This window comes from Manis pentadactyla, chromosome 3, assembly GCF_030020395.1.
Source record: "Manis pentadactyla isolate mManPen7 chromosome 3, mManPen7.hap1, whole genome shotgun sequence".
Taxonomy (NCBI): domain Eukaryota; kingdom Metazoa; phylum Chordata; class Mammalia; order Pholidota; family Manidae; genus Manis; species Manis pentadactyla.
The window spans coordinates 213,763,772-213,778,774 of record NC_080021.1 but is presented as its reverse complement, the minus strand read 5'-3'; the positions used below and the strand labels follow the sequence as shown (position 1 = coordinate 213,778,774).

Sequence of the window (15,003 nt, the reverse complement as noted above, 5' to 3'; positions counted from 1 at the left end):
CCAGCCCGTGAGGCACCCCAGAGCAGCCTGGGCTGGCTGAGGCTCGCTCCTTAGTGGTGGAGGGAAGGAAGGTAGGAAGGAACGGGGGGAGGGAGGGACCCACCTGTTCGGGAGCCTGTGCCCACACCCTGCGAACACAGGCATGGCTGCCCCCAGCTGTCAGCCCCACAGAGCCAGGCTCACTGCTCTGCAGGCCTTCTGCACAACTGGCAAGCAGAGACTCTGAGCCCCAACACTGGCAGGTGCCCTGAGACACCACATGCTGCCCTGGATGGCAGTCATGTTGTCCCATGGACTCTGGGGTTTTCCACAAGGGAGCCCTCACAGAGCTTGGGAGAACTTTCTGGAACCCCACCATCACTTTCCTCCCCTCCCCACATGCTTCCTCCACTGGCTACTGAGGCAGTGATACCCATCAGGTATGCAGGCGGTGCAGCTGCAGCCACCACCCACCCAGCTCTCCCTGAGCCTGCGCCAGCCTGAGGCCAGGATGCCAGCCAGGGGTACAAGCAACTCCCACAGCCCGTGCTTGGCCGTCCAGCGCCCAAGAGGGCTCGTTAGTCACCCACTTGTTGCCCAGGCTGTGGCTCTTCCTATGTCTTGGGACCGGGGGTGTGGGGAGGCTGCCAGCAACAGATGCATCGGGACAGGTGGGCCGCCTGCTGAACCTCGCAGAACTGGAGCCGGAGGGGCCTGTGAACAGAGAGAGAGTGACGGTGGGGCCTGCGGCCTGGGTCTGGGGTGCGGCTGCTGCGGCTTTCTACTCAAGAGGCTCCGGCCCCTCACTCCCAGTACAGTCAGCTTCAGGGGCTGACACCCGACTGGAGGCTGGCCAGTGTCCTGTTCACGGTGCCCCCTGGCCGAGTGCCATGGATGGACATGGGGCACAGACGTGGGGATTGGCAGTCTAGACCCACTTCCCCGTGGTGACGTACCAGTGCCACAAGCCAGGTGACAGGGTTGGGACATGGCAGTGTCTTCTGAGTCCAAGTCTCGGACTTGCCCCTGTGGGCTTCCACCCACTCACTCGGCAAAAAGGGATGAGAGCTTATCAGGGAGGCGGCGGGTTTACTGGTGAGAGCATGGCTTGGGGGCAGGGGCTGCCCCAGCCTGTCAGTCACTGCCGGGTGACCTGGATGGGTCACTGAATTTATTCCCTGAGCCTCAGCCTCCTCATCTGAAAAGTGGAAATAATTCAACTCACTTTGCGATGCTTGGGAGGAGTCCTCGGCACTGTACTTTGCTTCACAGTTAACACTTGTACTTGTTTTATTATAATTATTGCCACATCCTCTGGCCCCACATCGCGGGGCCAAAAGGAAGTCAGCAGAGCCGGGGGTTGGGCCACAAACCCCACTGTGCGCCATGTGCAGGGACGGATGCAGAATCCTTTATGCTGGCCACATCTACATCTGTATTTTGAGTGGCGTGGTCCCGACTGCTGCTGTCCTCTTAGTTTCTGTGGCTTGGGAAGGGAAGACTTTAAGGGAGGTGACCCCAGGTGCTACTTTGCTACTTAGGCCAGACACTGGGAGTGGGGCCAGGGCTCCCACCAAGGGGCTTATCCACTTCCTGCAGAGCACGTCAAACACATGAATCCAGCAGCTGCTGCCTAGAGGGCCTGAGAGAGAGGCCCGAGGTCCACCCAGGCTCCAGATCTCCAGCACAGGATGCAGCAGATCCACACAAGACCTAAGGGTTTGGTTCACATCCCCTCTCGCGTGCTCGGATCACCCTTATCTTATGAGCCCTGTCCCCAGTCTGACCACTGCGGGAAGTCCAGTTCCCTCTGGCACCTGGGGAGGCTCACGAGGTAGAGGAGCTCACGCCACCTCGCGCTCTGGGCTGGCACTCCCAGTGCTGTCTCGCCCCCTGCCTGGACCCCACTGCTCTGCTCGCATGCTTTCTCCACCGCCCCGAGGTCCCCCATCCCTCTGCTAGGCCCTGGTTGACTTTCTCCACTGTTTCCCTCAACAGCTGTTCCCAAATGCCACTTCTCTCCTTAAGCCCCTGCACAAATCATTGACCCTACCTTTCAAACGATGCCACACTGCACTTCCACGGGAAAACCGTGGTCACCAGCTCCCCTCTCTCTCCCTTTGGGACTTGCGGTCGCCACACACACTCCATCGCAACAGCCTCCCTGCCTGGCACCGGGAACCGCCTCGTCCAAGGCCGACCTGCTTCCTCTGAGACTCGCCTGCCACGTGCGCCTTCTCTCTGGCCCCTTCCCCGGCCTATCTGGTCTCATTTTCTGTGAAATGAGGTCCCGTGGCCCCGGTCCTCCTCTGGCTGGTTTCATGCCCTCAGGCACAGTCCACGCTCCCCGTTGCTCTGTTCGGCTTCTCGCTCCCCCTTTGAGCCACTCAAATCTGGTTTCCACACCTCATTACATTTCGCTGGCCTCCTCTTTGCCAAACCAATGGACCTCGGCGACCTCCGGGGCCCTTGGCATCTGGTGCTGGGGGCTCCTCGGGGAACGCCCTGCATCCTGGGTGCCAGTGAAGTCACGCTCCCTGCCTTTCCCTGCGCCTCTTAACCGCTGCTGCTTGTCTCCTCCAACGACCCCTCACGTCGTGTTTCCTACACAGGCCTCCCTCTTGGGTTCCTGGTTTTGACTGGATTGTAACTCAGCCAGTCTTTACGACAGTCACCTTTCCCGAGCCCAAGCCCTACTCATCCCCGGCCGGCAGGCTACCCACCCCCTGAGCTTCCCTAAAGTGCCCAAGCTCAGCTCGGCCCAGGGTGAGCCTGGAACCTCCTTGGGCACTTCCAGCCTTGGTCACTCAGTCCCCTGGCCTGGAAGGAGGCCTCACAGATGGTGACCTGCCTGTTCTCTTCTCACTTGTCGCACAACCACCAAAGCCCCTAGATTTTGTACATCACCTCCCTCCCCATCTCTCTTGTCACTGCCTGGTCTGGGCCCCACACTTTACCTTCTTCCTGCCACGAGCCTGATCCTCTCACATCCAACCTCCATACAGTTTGTTTCACAAGTGAAAAAAGAAAAGCTGATTGAGTCATTTCCTTGCTTGAAATTGTTGGTGGCATGGTGTTCAAACCCTGCCTGACCTGGTCACTTAATCCTAAAATCCTGATGGAAGAATAAAGGGACAAAGTAGCCAAGACAATTCTTAAGAAGAATAGCGCAGGACTTGCCCTATCAGATACCAGAAGAAAACACAAAATCATAGTAATTTGAACAGTTTGGCATTGGGGCATGGACAGAGAAATAGCCCGTGGGTCAGAGATGGGCGCCTGGCCTTGCTCCGCGGCGGTGGTGGCATTACCAGGCGTGGGAAAAGGAGGGGTTTTCAGTATACAGGGCAAGAACCACAGGTACCACGTGGAAAAGGATGGAATTAGAGCCCTCCTCCTTATTTTATACGAGTGGATTAATGTTATGAATATGAAAAGGAAAACTGTAAAACTACCAGGAAAGAAAGAAGAGACAATCCTTAGGACCTCAGGGAAAGGAAAGAAACATGAAGCACAAACACTAAAGGAAAAAACGAATATGTTCAATTACATTAAAATTAAACATTTCTGTACTAAAACAATAAACAAAAGACAGTAAAATCAATGCTAAAAGGCAAGCTGCAGTCTAGAAGAGGATATCTGTCACCCACATCACCAGCAAAGGATTCATATTCAGATGCATAGAAGGACTTCAAGTATCAGTAAGAAAGAAACAAACCACACAGAGAAAATGGGCAAAGGGTACAAATGGGAAATTCACCAAAGAGGAACCCCAAATGGCCAGTAACTAAGGAAAGATATTTAACCTTGCAGGTGATAACGGAAATGCAAATTACAGTAAAAATGAAATACATTTTCATTTCGTTATATTGTAAGGAAATAATTAGCCTGACAATACCAAGTGTTAGTTAGGATGTGGACGGACAGGAATGCCCGTTCAGGGTTCATGTGAGTGTAAAATATTTGGGAAGCAATTAGCAATGCTGGTCAAGGTGAAGATGGCGTGCCTTTAGGGCCCGGTGATTCCGATTCTAGGTATGAACTCCTGGGAAACTCTTGCTTATGGGCATAAGGAGACCCACTTACAAGGATCTTCAAGGCAGCAGTGTGCGTGACAGCAAAAAGTGGAAATGACCTCCATGCCCCTCAGGAGGGAAATGGATGAATGAGCTGCGGCCTCGTCACCTAACAAATTCTCCAGAGAAGAAAGAAATGAAGAAACTACATCTGTGGGCGTCAATATAGATAAATCACAGAGAAGCACACGCTAAGTGGAAAGAACAAGCTGCAAAAGAATGTTTCTGTTGATGGCATGATGCCATTTATGTAAAAACTTTAAAAACATACAAAATAATAGTATATATGTTTATATAGAGATATATATGCAGTAAGACACAAAGAACCTACAGAGGAAAGATAAAATGGTGTCAGGACAGTAGATGTTTCTCTGGGGAAGAAAGGGAAAAGACAGGGGAGAGGGACTGTTGTTCTCTCTGAAATGTCATATTACTCAACAAATACAAAGCAAATGTTAACCTCTGTTAAATATGGATGGGAGGTTCAGCGGGTGTTCCCCATGTACTAAATGATTCACGATTTAAGATGAGAATACTTTGAAAACTAGAGAACACCTGCTCTGTGCCAGCAGCTGTGCTGGGATCTTCCATTTGCCCCCAGACCCGCCCTGCACCCTCCTCCAACCTGTGCATGAACTGGAGCCTAGACCAGTGGGCACCCTTCCCTCTGGCGCCTCACTGGGGGTCAGACCCTGGGGAGGGGGCAGGGAGGCTGGGCGCTGCTCCCCAGCTCTCCTGTGGCCGCTCCTGGGAGGCCAGAGTTTCCTCAAGCCCTCTCCACTCTGGTTTGGGTAACTGCTGCCTCCCTGCACTCCTGGAGGCCTAGGGCAGTTACAGGGCCTGTTTCTAGCCCTGGGGTACAACACTGTCCCTGGGGGTCCCCCACACCCTGCCCACATTTTTACAAATAGACCTGTTCTGAAACTCTTCTCTGATCACCCCATTTGAGGGTGCCATCTGTGTCCTGCTGCAACTCTGCACTGCCTCCAGGGTTAACCACACAACACCCTCTGAGGTCCGTGTTATTAGCTTTAACTTACAAACAGGGAGACAGAAGCTCGGGGGGGTTAAGCATCGAGGACTCGGAGCTTGTTGGTAATAGAATCAGGTTCAAGTCTAGGCCTTGTGAATCCATGGAGTGAACACCTGAGATCACCTTCCCTGCACCTTCTCCAGGCATCGCCCCTCCCACTGATGGGGCCACAGGGCGGCCAATGCCAGAGAAATGTGGCCTTGCCCCAGGCCCTGGCTAGTGGTAGACACCTTCCCAAGGATTTTCAGGTTTGAGACGAGACCATGTTTGAGGACAGTCTCTTTTTGGTGGATGAGAAATAAAACCTACACACTGTCTATGGCCATGCCTCCCTGCTGGTGGAGCAGGAAGCTGGTCTGTGGTGAGAGGCTCACAGGAAGGCAAAGAGCAGGGCGGGAGGCCCTGTGTCAGTGGCTCCTGAAGCCCCAGGACCCCTGCCCTTCCCCTCCTGGATTCCACAGGCTGATGGCTCCCCTTTTGGTTGAGGCAGCCAAGTCTGTCCCTGTTCTTTGCAGCCCAGGGAACCTAACAAAGAGGCCCCGCCGCCCCACACTGCTCCTCAGCGGGCTTCCTGGGCCACCTGGCGGCAAGAGGGGAGGCTGTCTGAGGCTCCAGTTCCAGCCTGCACAGGGTGTCTCAAGAACAGACTCTGATAGACAGGTCCGCAGTAGTGAATGCAGAGAAGCATGGCCTGGACTTCAACCCAGAGAGGGTCCCGGAAGGCTCTGAGGAGTGTGCGGACGTACTGGAATTGTATCTAGGCTTGCATGTGTGCGCGTGTTCCCAGTGAGGGGTCCTGCGCTGTGATCGGCTTCGTTGAGGCTGTAATTCTTAACCAGGGGATGTATCAGATTCACGTGGGCAGGGTGTGAGAAATGGACTTTTCTGGCTCATAGAAAGGCCTGAGTCTGTTGGCCTCAGGTGGGTCTGGGGATTGCTCTCCAGGTGATTCTGATGTGCACCCCCTGAAGAGTTTCTGCTCAAAAGGTTGGAAGGAAAGTGAGCTCTGTGCCCGGGGAAAACGTCTTGGGTAGTTGCTTCAGAGAGGAAAAGGAAGAATGGACACCATCCTGCTTTGTTTTTGTTTTGTTCGTGTTGCTCAATAAATGGATCCATGCAAGGGTGGAATTTGCCTTGTTTATCTGCAGTGTGTAGGCGGGATTAGTCCCACTGCCTGAGTCACTCTGGCTCCTGCCCTGGGTGCAGAAGGCATGTTGTAAAGGTCAAACGGCATGATGCCTCCCCTGGAGTTTGAATTGGAACTTGACTCCCTGGTGTTGTCATAGTAATAATAATGGCGATCACTATGATTGAATGTTATGTGCCTGGCACCATGCAACCCATGAGGTTGGCAGGCTTAGCAGCCCCGTTTCACAGGTAAGAAAGCCACGGGTTTTATAGCTACTCCATGCAGGACTCAAGCCCAGAGGTAGACGCTTCCCCCAGTGGTGGTGGTAGGGAGGGACAAGGTGAGGTGGGAGCTCTGGCAGTTCAAAGGTTAGGCATCAGTGAAAGCCTGAGGAAGAGGGCACACAGACAGGTGTGAGGTGATTTGATAAGCAGGAAGCATTGCCTCGAGAAAACATGACAGACAAGGTCCAATTGCTAGTCTAGAGGAAGGGGAGGTAAAGGGCACGAACATCTATTATGCACCAGCTGTGTGCCAGGTTGAATAAACACTCAGCGCCCTATTTCGCTGCCTCTCGTGCAGTTGACATTTCTCTACTGCTGTTCCAAAGGGCCCCTCAGAGGCACACCAGGTCGCGGGCTGGAGGGGTGCTGGCTTCGGTGCCCTCGCTGGCTGTGCATGCAGCAAGACTGGATGCTCCAAGGCTCTTCTGGTAACTTCCTCACCTTCCTGCTCACTCCAACGGACTCCTGTCCCCACCTATCTCCCGGTGGCTCCTGCAGCCTGGCTCTGACCCCCACGCCCAGGCTCCCCCAAGCCTCGGGGATGGCCCTTGGTCTCTTGTGCTCAGCTCTTGATTCTCCCTTCAGGATGAGGCTTTGATTAAAACCCTCTTCTCATTGTTCTGGACGGCATTGGGCTGCACGCCTGGCTCGGAGGCCCTGCTGAGGGACGGGGTGGGGGCCCAAGCAGAAGAGGCTGTGATCTCCTGGGCCCAGTGTCAAAGGTGATGCTGCTCTGGGTGCCCTGGACCTCAGCCACTCCTCTCCCCTGCGTTGTTGACCAACCGCCTGGGTCTGACGCTGATGCAGAGGAATTTTCATTCAGTTGGGGCCTAGGGATGGGGTGGCCTCTGCCAGTAAGTGACATCTCTGCTACTGAAAGGCCTCACGTTCTTGTTCCACCAAGCCTGGGGTGGCCACCACATAACACCACCGAGAGCATGTGTCTTCTGGGGCTGTTTCTGAGCTGGGTGGCTGGCAAGTCGGTTTCTCTGGGTCCTGGGGGCAGGGGCAGGGGTGGGGGTGGTGATAATGAGCCAGGGCTCTGGCCTCGCTTAGCAGAGTGTGGCCCCCACTGCCGGGCCCGATATGGCACGAACAGCTGGAAAAACTGACCATGTGGCTTGACTATCTCAAAGGATTGCTCTCTTTTTCCTCTGCATAATTTTTCCATGAATAATCTTTAAAGCCCTGTAAGTGGCTGTTTCTTTAGCAGTTTTACTGGAGCGCATGAGAACTGACAGTCTGTGGGGAATGAGACAGCATGGTGAAAAAAATCTGGTTTTCATTACATTTCTCTCAAGAAACCAATGCTCTGCCCAATAGACACTCACTGATGGGAAGGGGAAAGAGCTCAGGGCCCTAACGACGGCTCTGGGGTGGACAGGATGAAGGATGATGAACAGCAACGGCAGAGGACTCAGGATCCGGAGGCAGACAGGCTGGGGCTCCCACTGGTGTCTGCAACCTGTGGCCGAGTGACCCTGAACAAGTCACCCCACACCTCTGAGCCTGAATTCTACATCCGCAAAACAGAACAGTGTCTGACACGGCAGCCTCCCTGTGGAGGAAATGACAGCGTCCCTCCCTCCTTCCTGCAACAGATGGTCCCTGGTCACGTGCTAGCCCCTGGCTGGCGGTGGACAGCCGCACTGATGAGAGAGCTGATGGCTGCCTTCACGGAGCTTACAGTCCAGGGTGGGAGAGACCAGTAACCAGATAATTACACCCAGGAAAGATGCAGGCTTTGATAGGAGAAAAAAATCCTAAGTGGTAGTGGCAATAACTACACCAATAGTCTAACTGCCACAGCAATAATGACGGTGGTAATGGTAATAGCCGACATTCTCCGAGCATCTGTAAGGCGCCAGAAACTGCTGCGCGCTCTGTAGCAGGACCTCACTGAAGCCTCACGGTAATGCGGCCTCACAGGCAGCTGTTATCTCTACATCACCATGTGGAAGCAGGGGTCAAAGGGCTAAGGAGCTTGCCTGGGCAAGCAGTGCATCTGAGAACCCAGCATGGTCAGAGAGGGCTGGAGGGCCTGACATCCAGGCTGGCACAAGAGTCCAGCTGAGACAGTGGTGGGTGCAGGAGCAGCACATGCAGACCCCAGGGGACAGATGGCACCCCCAAAAATGCAGAGAGCCGGCGGCAGGCAAGGTGTGTGTGTGGGCATGGCGGCAGGTCTGTGGGCCATGTGAGGAGCCTGGCGTTCAGGGAGGAGAAGGCATGGAGACTTGGGGGTGGGCGGTGATGCGCTCAGATTCCCACCCCAGGGAGCTCCCACTCTGGCTGGAAAGCACGTAGATGTGGCTGACCCCAGGCTGGGATGGGGAGCTGTGACAAGAGGTGTCCAGGAGGTAGGCCAGCAGCGGTGTGGAGGGGGGGTTCGGGGTAGCCCTTGGTGGAGGCAGGGGTTCACTTAGGGAGCATGCTTGGGGGCTGCTGGGCAGTTCAGTCTGGGACTGATGTCTGGAGGCCATCGGGCGGATGGGTGCAATGCTCAGGTGATGGATGGCGGCTGGGACAGATGTGCAGGACCTGTCAGCACAGGGCTATGTGGAGTCCATGTGATCCAGGGTCATAAGCTCGGTGAGAAGATGGAAGGCCTGAGATAGAACCGGTGTTTGTGGGATGAGAGGAGAAAGGCTAAAAGGGAATTTGTGTAAAACCAGGGTGGAAGGAAGGAATGTTTGAGAGTATCACTTTAGAGGTGTTGGGAAGAGGTCTTGTGCTTCACTGTGATTCTAATGGGAGGCATCTCCTGAGTGACACACCGTTCTCCCGACCTCAGCAGCCGGGGTCTCAGCTGCACTTCCTGCTGAGAGGCGGCCTGTGCAGGCAACACCCAACTCTGTGGCTGGAACACACGGCAATGGTTCCCTTTCCCTGGGTCCAGGTGTCCAAGAGAATGACCTGGAGAGGCCCACGTGCCACCTCAGCCAGCCAGCCAGCACCAGAGCCCTGCCAGCACCAGGGTCCTCTTCTGTCTGCCCATGTGACCAAAGCAGACAAGCCTGAGATGCCCACAAATGACCTCCTCGTCATCCGGTGCATTTCTCTCTGGGAGGTGAGATGGAAGGAAGAACCACTGATGTCCCGTCCACGGGGGTCAGACAACAGTGGGCTTTTCACTGAGACACGGGGCCGTGTTAAGAGAGTTCACATCCCTGAGCTCTCACAAAGATGCCGTAACCACCATCCTCCTGGGCCAGGGCCTCCTGTCACTCACTCTTGGGCTGCCTGCACCCTGCCCTCACAGCAGCCATCCATTTGTAACTCAGGAATTATGTACCATTTCCTGTTGACTGTCCTTCTCCTCAGCGGACACCAGCCTGGGGGACATCCCCAGTGCCCGGTGCCAGGAGCTGGTGCACCAGCCGAGTGTGCCCAGCAGCCAGGTGCAGTGAGAGTGGCTGCAGAGAGGCTGCCTGCAAGGAGGACGTGGCAGGGACAGGGAGCCTTGTTCCCACGGGTTTCCAGCAGCATCTGAATGGCTCTGCCCTGGGCCAGCACTGCCCGATTCAGGCAGGCTGGCAGCCCTGCTTTCCAAGTCTCACACACTGGGATAATGGGAGGCAGCTGTGGCAGAGGAGAAACTACTCGACTCAGAGTCACAAGACTTGCACTCCAGTCCAGCCTCTGCCGGAGCTGCTGGGAGCATATGGTCCAGTCTCCTCGGCCTTCAGAGCCTTCAGTTCCTCAATGGAGCAGGGGAATGAAAGTTGCCACCATCAGGAGCTCCCTAGAGCATCACCCCGAGCATTGGGTGCACGGGAATGACCCCCACCCAAGTCCAAGGGTGGGAGAGACCGTCTCTCAGCTTCTTTCCTGGGTGTGAGGAGGGCCCTGTGCCCAGACCAGGGCCCTCTCTGGTCTGCCAGCACCCTGTGGCATGCCGGGCCCCAGGCCCCACTGCACAGAAAGTCTGTTTGTCTTGAAACCCTTCTCTGGCCAGGCTTCCTGGTTGGGCCTGGGAGCTGGTCACTTTTACATTCACACACATTCTTTGTTTCTCATACATGCAGCTCTCACGGGTCCTCACTGTGAGCCAAGATCTGTCTCACATACCACTCGGAAGGCCCCAGTTCACTTCTTTCTGAAAAATGGCCTCCGATCACCCTTCAGCTGTGGTGACACCCAGACGGTCCTCGTCGGAGTCAGAGTAAGGAATGGTGAGGAGGCCCCGCCGCTGCGTGAGCGGCTGGGTCAGGGCGGGCAGCACAGCCACACCGAACTGGCTGGGGCTCAGGTCCATGCCCTGCCCTACAGAATCTAGGCATGTAAGAAAATGATTGTTCATGTCACTGGGTCCCAGGGTGTCTGGCCACGTGGCAGTGGTACCTGGCATGGCTGGTGAGTGGTGAGCTGGAGCTGAGGTGAGGGCCCTCTGGCTCCCTGTCCCGTGCTCTGCTGGCTGTGTCTCACTGTCCCTCCATCTGGACAGCTCAGAGTCTTCCTGCAAGGGCCACAAGCTACCAGTCCCAAGTGGTGAGCGTGTGCCAGGCACTGTGCTAAGGGCTCTTGTGGCCCAACCTCAGCCCTGTGAAGTAGGCCCACAGGAAGCATTTATTCCAATTGCCATTTTGCCAATGAGAAAACTGAGGCTCAGAGGTCCCGTGGCTAAGAAGCGCTGCAGCCGGGCTTTGAACCCTGGTGGGCCTGCCTCCGGGGCAGGGCTTTTCCCCAGTAGGCAATAAAACCAGGAAGACAGAGGAGTGTGGAAAGGCGGTCCTGAAGGGCCTCATGCGGGCACCCGAGGCCAAGCTGAGAATTTCCATGGACTTGCTTTGCCACCACAGGATCTGCAGAGCAAACCTGCCAGTTGTCTAAGCCGCGTGGGGGTGGGACTAACAAGATCTGGAAATGTCTTCACCAGTTCCAAGGCACACACGAACATTACTTGCCCTCTCTGGGGGTCAACGTTCTTTATGATTTTTGCTCTCCAGGAAAATATTAGTTCATTTATATAAACTAAACATTACATAGGGGGGAAAATTGAAAACGTGGCATTCCTTTTTCCTCCACAGACCAGAAACTGAGAAGGTTTCCCTGTTTCCGTTCTCACAGTCAGCTTGCTGGTGCAGAACTGCCGGCATAGCCACTCTGCAGCATGCAGAGTCGGGGTAGCTCTCCATGGGGTGCAGGACCTGCTGCAGAGGCCAAGGGCACAGCCTCAGCCCAGGTCCACGGTGACATTAGCCCAGGCCGCAGAGAACCAGGGCCCAGCTGCTCCCAGCGCTGGAGTCGGCATCTCCCAGTGCCCGAGGCAGGCGGGGTGGTTAGAGAAGTGGGCACAACCACAAAGAAGGGTCAGGGACCACTGGCCCTCTTGGCCTTGCCCACGCAGCTTCCTCTGGCCCTTGACGTGCCACACCTTTCCCCTCACGGTTTCCACTGCCTGGCTCCCCACTGACGCATAAGCTCCTGAGGGCAGGTCTTTGCCCTGTTCCACTGGGAAGCTGGTTCACTGCAAGTCCTGGCTCCAGCAGGCCCTTGGCGTGTAAGTCTTGGGGCCTTTCCTTGGCAGGTGTGGGGGTGCCTGGCTGCTGGAAAGAGAGCCCAGAGCTGTAGCTCAGACCTGAGGAGCTGAGGGGGGCTGCGTTCCTCCCATTCCTGGGATGGCAAGAGGCACATTCCTGCCCCTGGGTCTGGCTGGGCTCCTGCCACAGAGCCAGGTCTAACTGCCAGATGAGGAAGGCCTCGCCGGAGCTGCCCCTCCAGTTCCACCAGCCTCAGGGCCCCATGGCCGCCCCAGGGCTGCAGCAGCACAGGCCTCTGTCTTCTGAGGCTGCGGGTGGGGAGCCAGGACGGCTTGGTGCGCCTGAAGCCTTCCGGACCCTCCTGGGCCCTCTGGTGATCAGTGAAAACCTTACCACCCTGCTTCCAGGGCTGGAGCCGGGGATTCGGAAAATGGGTGGAGAACCCTCCTGTGAGCTGGGGCTTGCTTCCCTGCATGAAAATTGCAGCTTCAGGACTTCCCCGAAAGGCAGTGTGGAGTCAGCAGTCAGCGGCTCTGGAGCCACGAGGCCCAGGTGCCCACAAGGCCCAGCAGGGAGCTCAGAGGCCAGGGCTGGGGCGAGGGCAGGCAACCACGGGTGTTCACCCAGGGCCCCTATGGGCCAGGCTCTGGGGACTCCTGGCTGGGTCCTTACCTCAGAGGGCCTTCAGTCTGGGGGTCAAGGAAGCACAGGCAACTGAAGGCCACGGAGGGAGCGCTATGGGGAAAGGCAGAGAGCCACAGGAGAGCTCACAGAGCATGGGCAAGCTTTGTGTGAGAGGCTGGAGAGGGACTATTTTAGGCTTCGCAGGCCACGGGGTCTTTGTCTCAACCACTGAGCTCTGCCACGGTAGTGTGAAAGCGGCCACAGAGTATGTCAGCGGGTGGGTGTGGCTGTGCTCCTACACAAAAACAGGGGTGGGTGGATCGGGCCATAGTTGGCCAATCCCTGGCATAACCGGGGGCTTGACCTGGCAGGGAAGGAGTGGGGGAAGGCGGGAGGACCCTGAGGCAGATGTCGGCTTAGACCTGAGGGCTGAGTCAGGGACAGAGGGAATCATGATTTGACAGCGTGACATCGTCCTGATAAGGTCACACTTGATGACTGTCCTGTGTCAGGCACTGTGCTGAGGGTTTTGCAGACATGATCACAGTGAATTCCCACAACACCCCTGTGAAGTAATATCATTATGGCCGCCTTACAGATGGAGAGGTTCAGGCTTGGCGGGCATGCCAGGTATTTTGTTTGCCCGCTGAGATGCTGAGTCCTTGCCTTTCTGCAATGGTGGAGTTGGGGACAATTTTTCTTCCCTGGGTTCCTCAGCCCCGAGGGGCTGGGCTCATCTTTCTTCACACAAAGTACTCATTCCTAGTCCCACTTCACCTTCATTAAAGTCTCTTCAAATGAGCCATCCAGGGACAATTCTGTTCCCTGCCAGGATTCTGACTGATGCTAGCAGTTAATTTGCTGGGTTCTGGTCACACACAGTTAACAAACGACAGAGCCAGGTAGGAATGATGGTGGGTGGAAAGGAAAGCGCGTCTGGCTGAGCACGGAGGAAGCCTGGCAGGGGCTGCACGCTGGCTCCCAGGCCCTGGCTTCCACAGCCAGTGGTCAGACTAAGTGCTGATCCTCCTTGGCTGCCCGGGGGCTCGGCGAGTGGCCTGCTTCTGGAGGCCCCCACCTAGCGGTGTTAGTTTTCTGAGCCTGGCTCCGGGGCTACCACCTCCAGCCCGGCAGGGGGAGCCAGTGGTGCTTGGTGCAGAGCTAGGCCTGGGGCAGAGTCAGGGCCCTGGCCTCTTCCTCGGGGAGAAGGTAGTGGGGCAGGTGCCAGGGAAGCGAAGGGACCGCCTGGGTCAGGCAGAGGCCCAGAGGGGAAGAGGGGGCACCTGCTCCATCTGCCCTGACAGCAAGCAGCCCCAGGCTTGTTGAATGGCTGGTGCTGGGGAGGGCGAGGCTGGCAGATGAGGGGCCTGGGCCTCAGGTGGGAGTGGAGGGCACTGGGCAGGAGGAGCCTCTCTGAGACTCAGGCACGAGGCGGCAGCAACAAGCGCTTCTTGTTCTCCAGGCTGGCTGCACACAAGGCCACGTGCGGCCTTGGCCTGGTCCTGCCTCCCATTCATTTGTGAACCCCATGAGTGTCGAGCACCCACACAGGGCAAGCACTGTGCCAGGTGCTGGAGGTCCAACAAAGACCTCATCAGGTCCAGTGAACCGAGAGAAAAACCACAAATTGAGGTGAGTGCTATAAACTAGGAGCTAAAATAAAGGTTCTGAGTTTAGAATGATGAGAGAGCAGACCATGGGCTTAGGAGCAGAAAGGCAGCCAAAGCTTGTGCAAGGGGCCTGGGTGGGGAACTTTCCAGAAGCCTTGCTTCTTTCAAGCAGAGATGAGGCTTGAGTTTGGCCTATGAAGGGAGAGGCCTGCTGGACAGGGGCAGAGCCAGCCCCTCATGCCAAGGCTGAGACACGACCCCTGGCCCTCCCACTTCTCCCTGCTCAATGGCTCCAACATGCAGGGGGAAGGGAGGAGGCTCTGGGCAGGCCCACAGGGGCAGAAGGAGCAGCATCAGGGTGCAGAACAGGGCACTGGAGATGAATCCTCTGGTACTGCCCGGAGGGTAGACAGGAAGTGTGGCCATGGGGACTTCTCGGCCCCTGGGAAAGGCCAGACACTTGGCTTCTATTGTTAAGGCCTATGAACCAGATAAGATGGCAGAGGCCTCTTGGTCAAACTAATTTGGAGGAGACTTAGAAGGGCAGCACGTCTGGGTATTTGAGCCCACTCTCCTGCTGCTCCTTCCTGCATCCCTCCTGGGAACCACCCCCGAGCCCCCCAGCAGGCCCGGAGCAGGTGACCGCGCAGCAGACAGGCGCCCTGATGGCTGAGGAGGGAAGGTGCTCCAGGACAAGGAAGAGCCGAGCAGGTGGAGATGAGGCCGGGACCTGCAGCTTCTCCCCGGTCTCCCTTGCTGGAAGGTCATCTGGGTGCAAGGCCGTG

At 56.4% G+C, this 15,003-nt stretch overlaps 1 protein-coding gene across 16 annotated transcripts in view; it reads right to left on the bottom strand.

Moving 5' to 3' along the window:
* RALGPS1 (Ral GEF with PH domain and SH3 binding motif 1) overlaps positions 1–15,003 on the bottom strand; it is a 286,396-nt gene that overhangs the window by 26,324 nt on the left and 245,069 nt on the right. For 15 of the 16 annotated variants that reach the window (XM_057499045.1, XM_057499046.1, XM_057499043.1 and 12 more), the window contains one exon: positions 570–693. In XM_057499045.1, the coding sequence (XP_057355028.1) occupies positions 570–693 (124 nt within the window). Of the gene's footprint in view, positions 1–569; positions 694–14,385; positions 14,987–15,003 lie in introns of those variants that run through there. The other variant, XM_057499050.1, reaches the window with a different exon arrangement.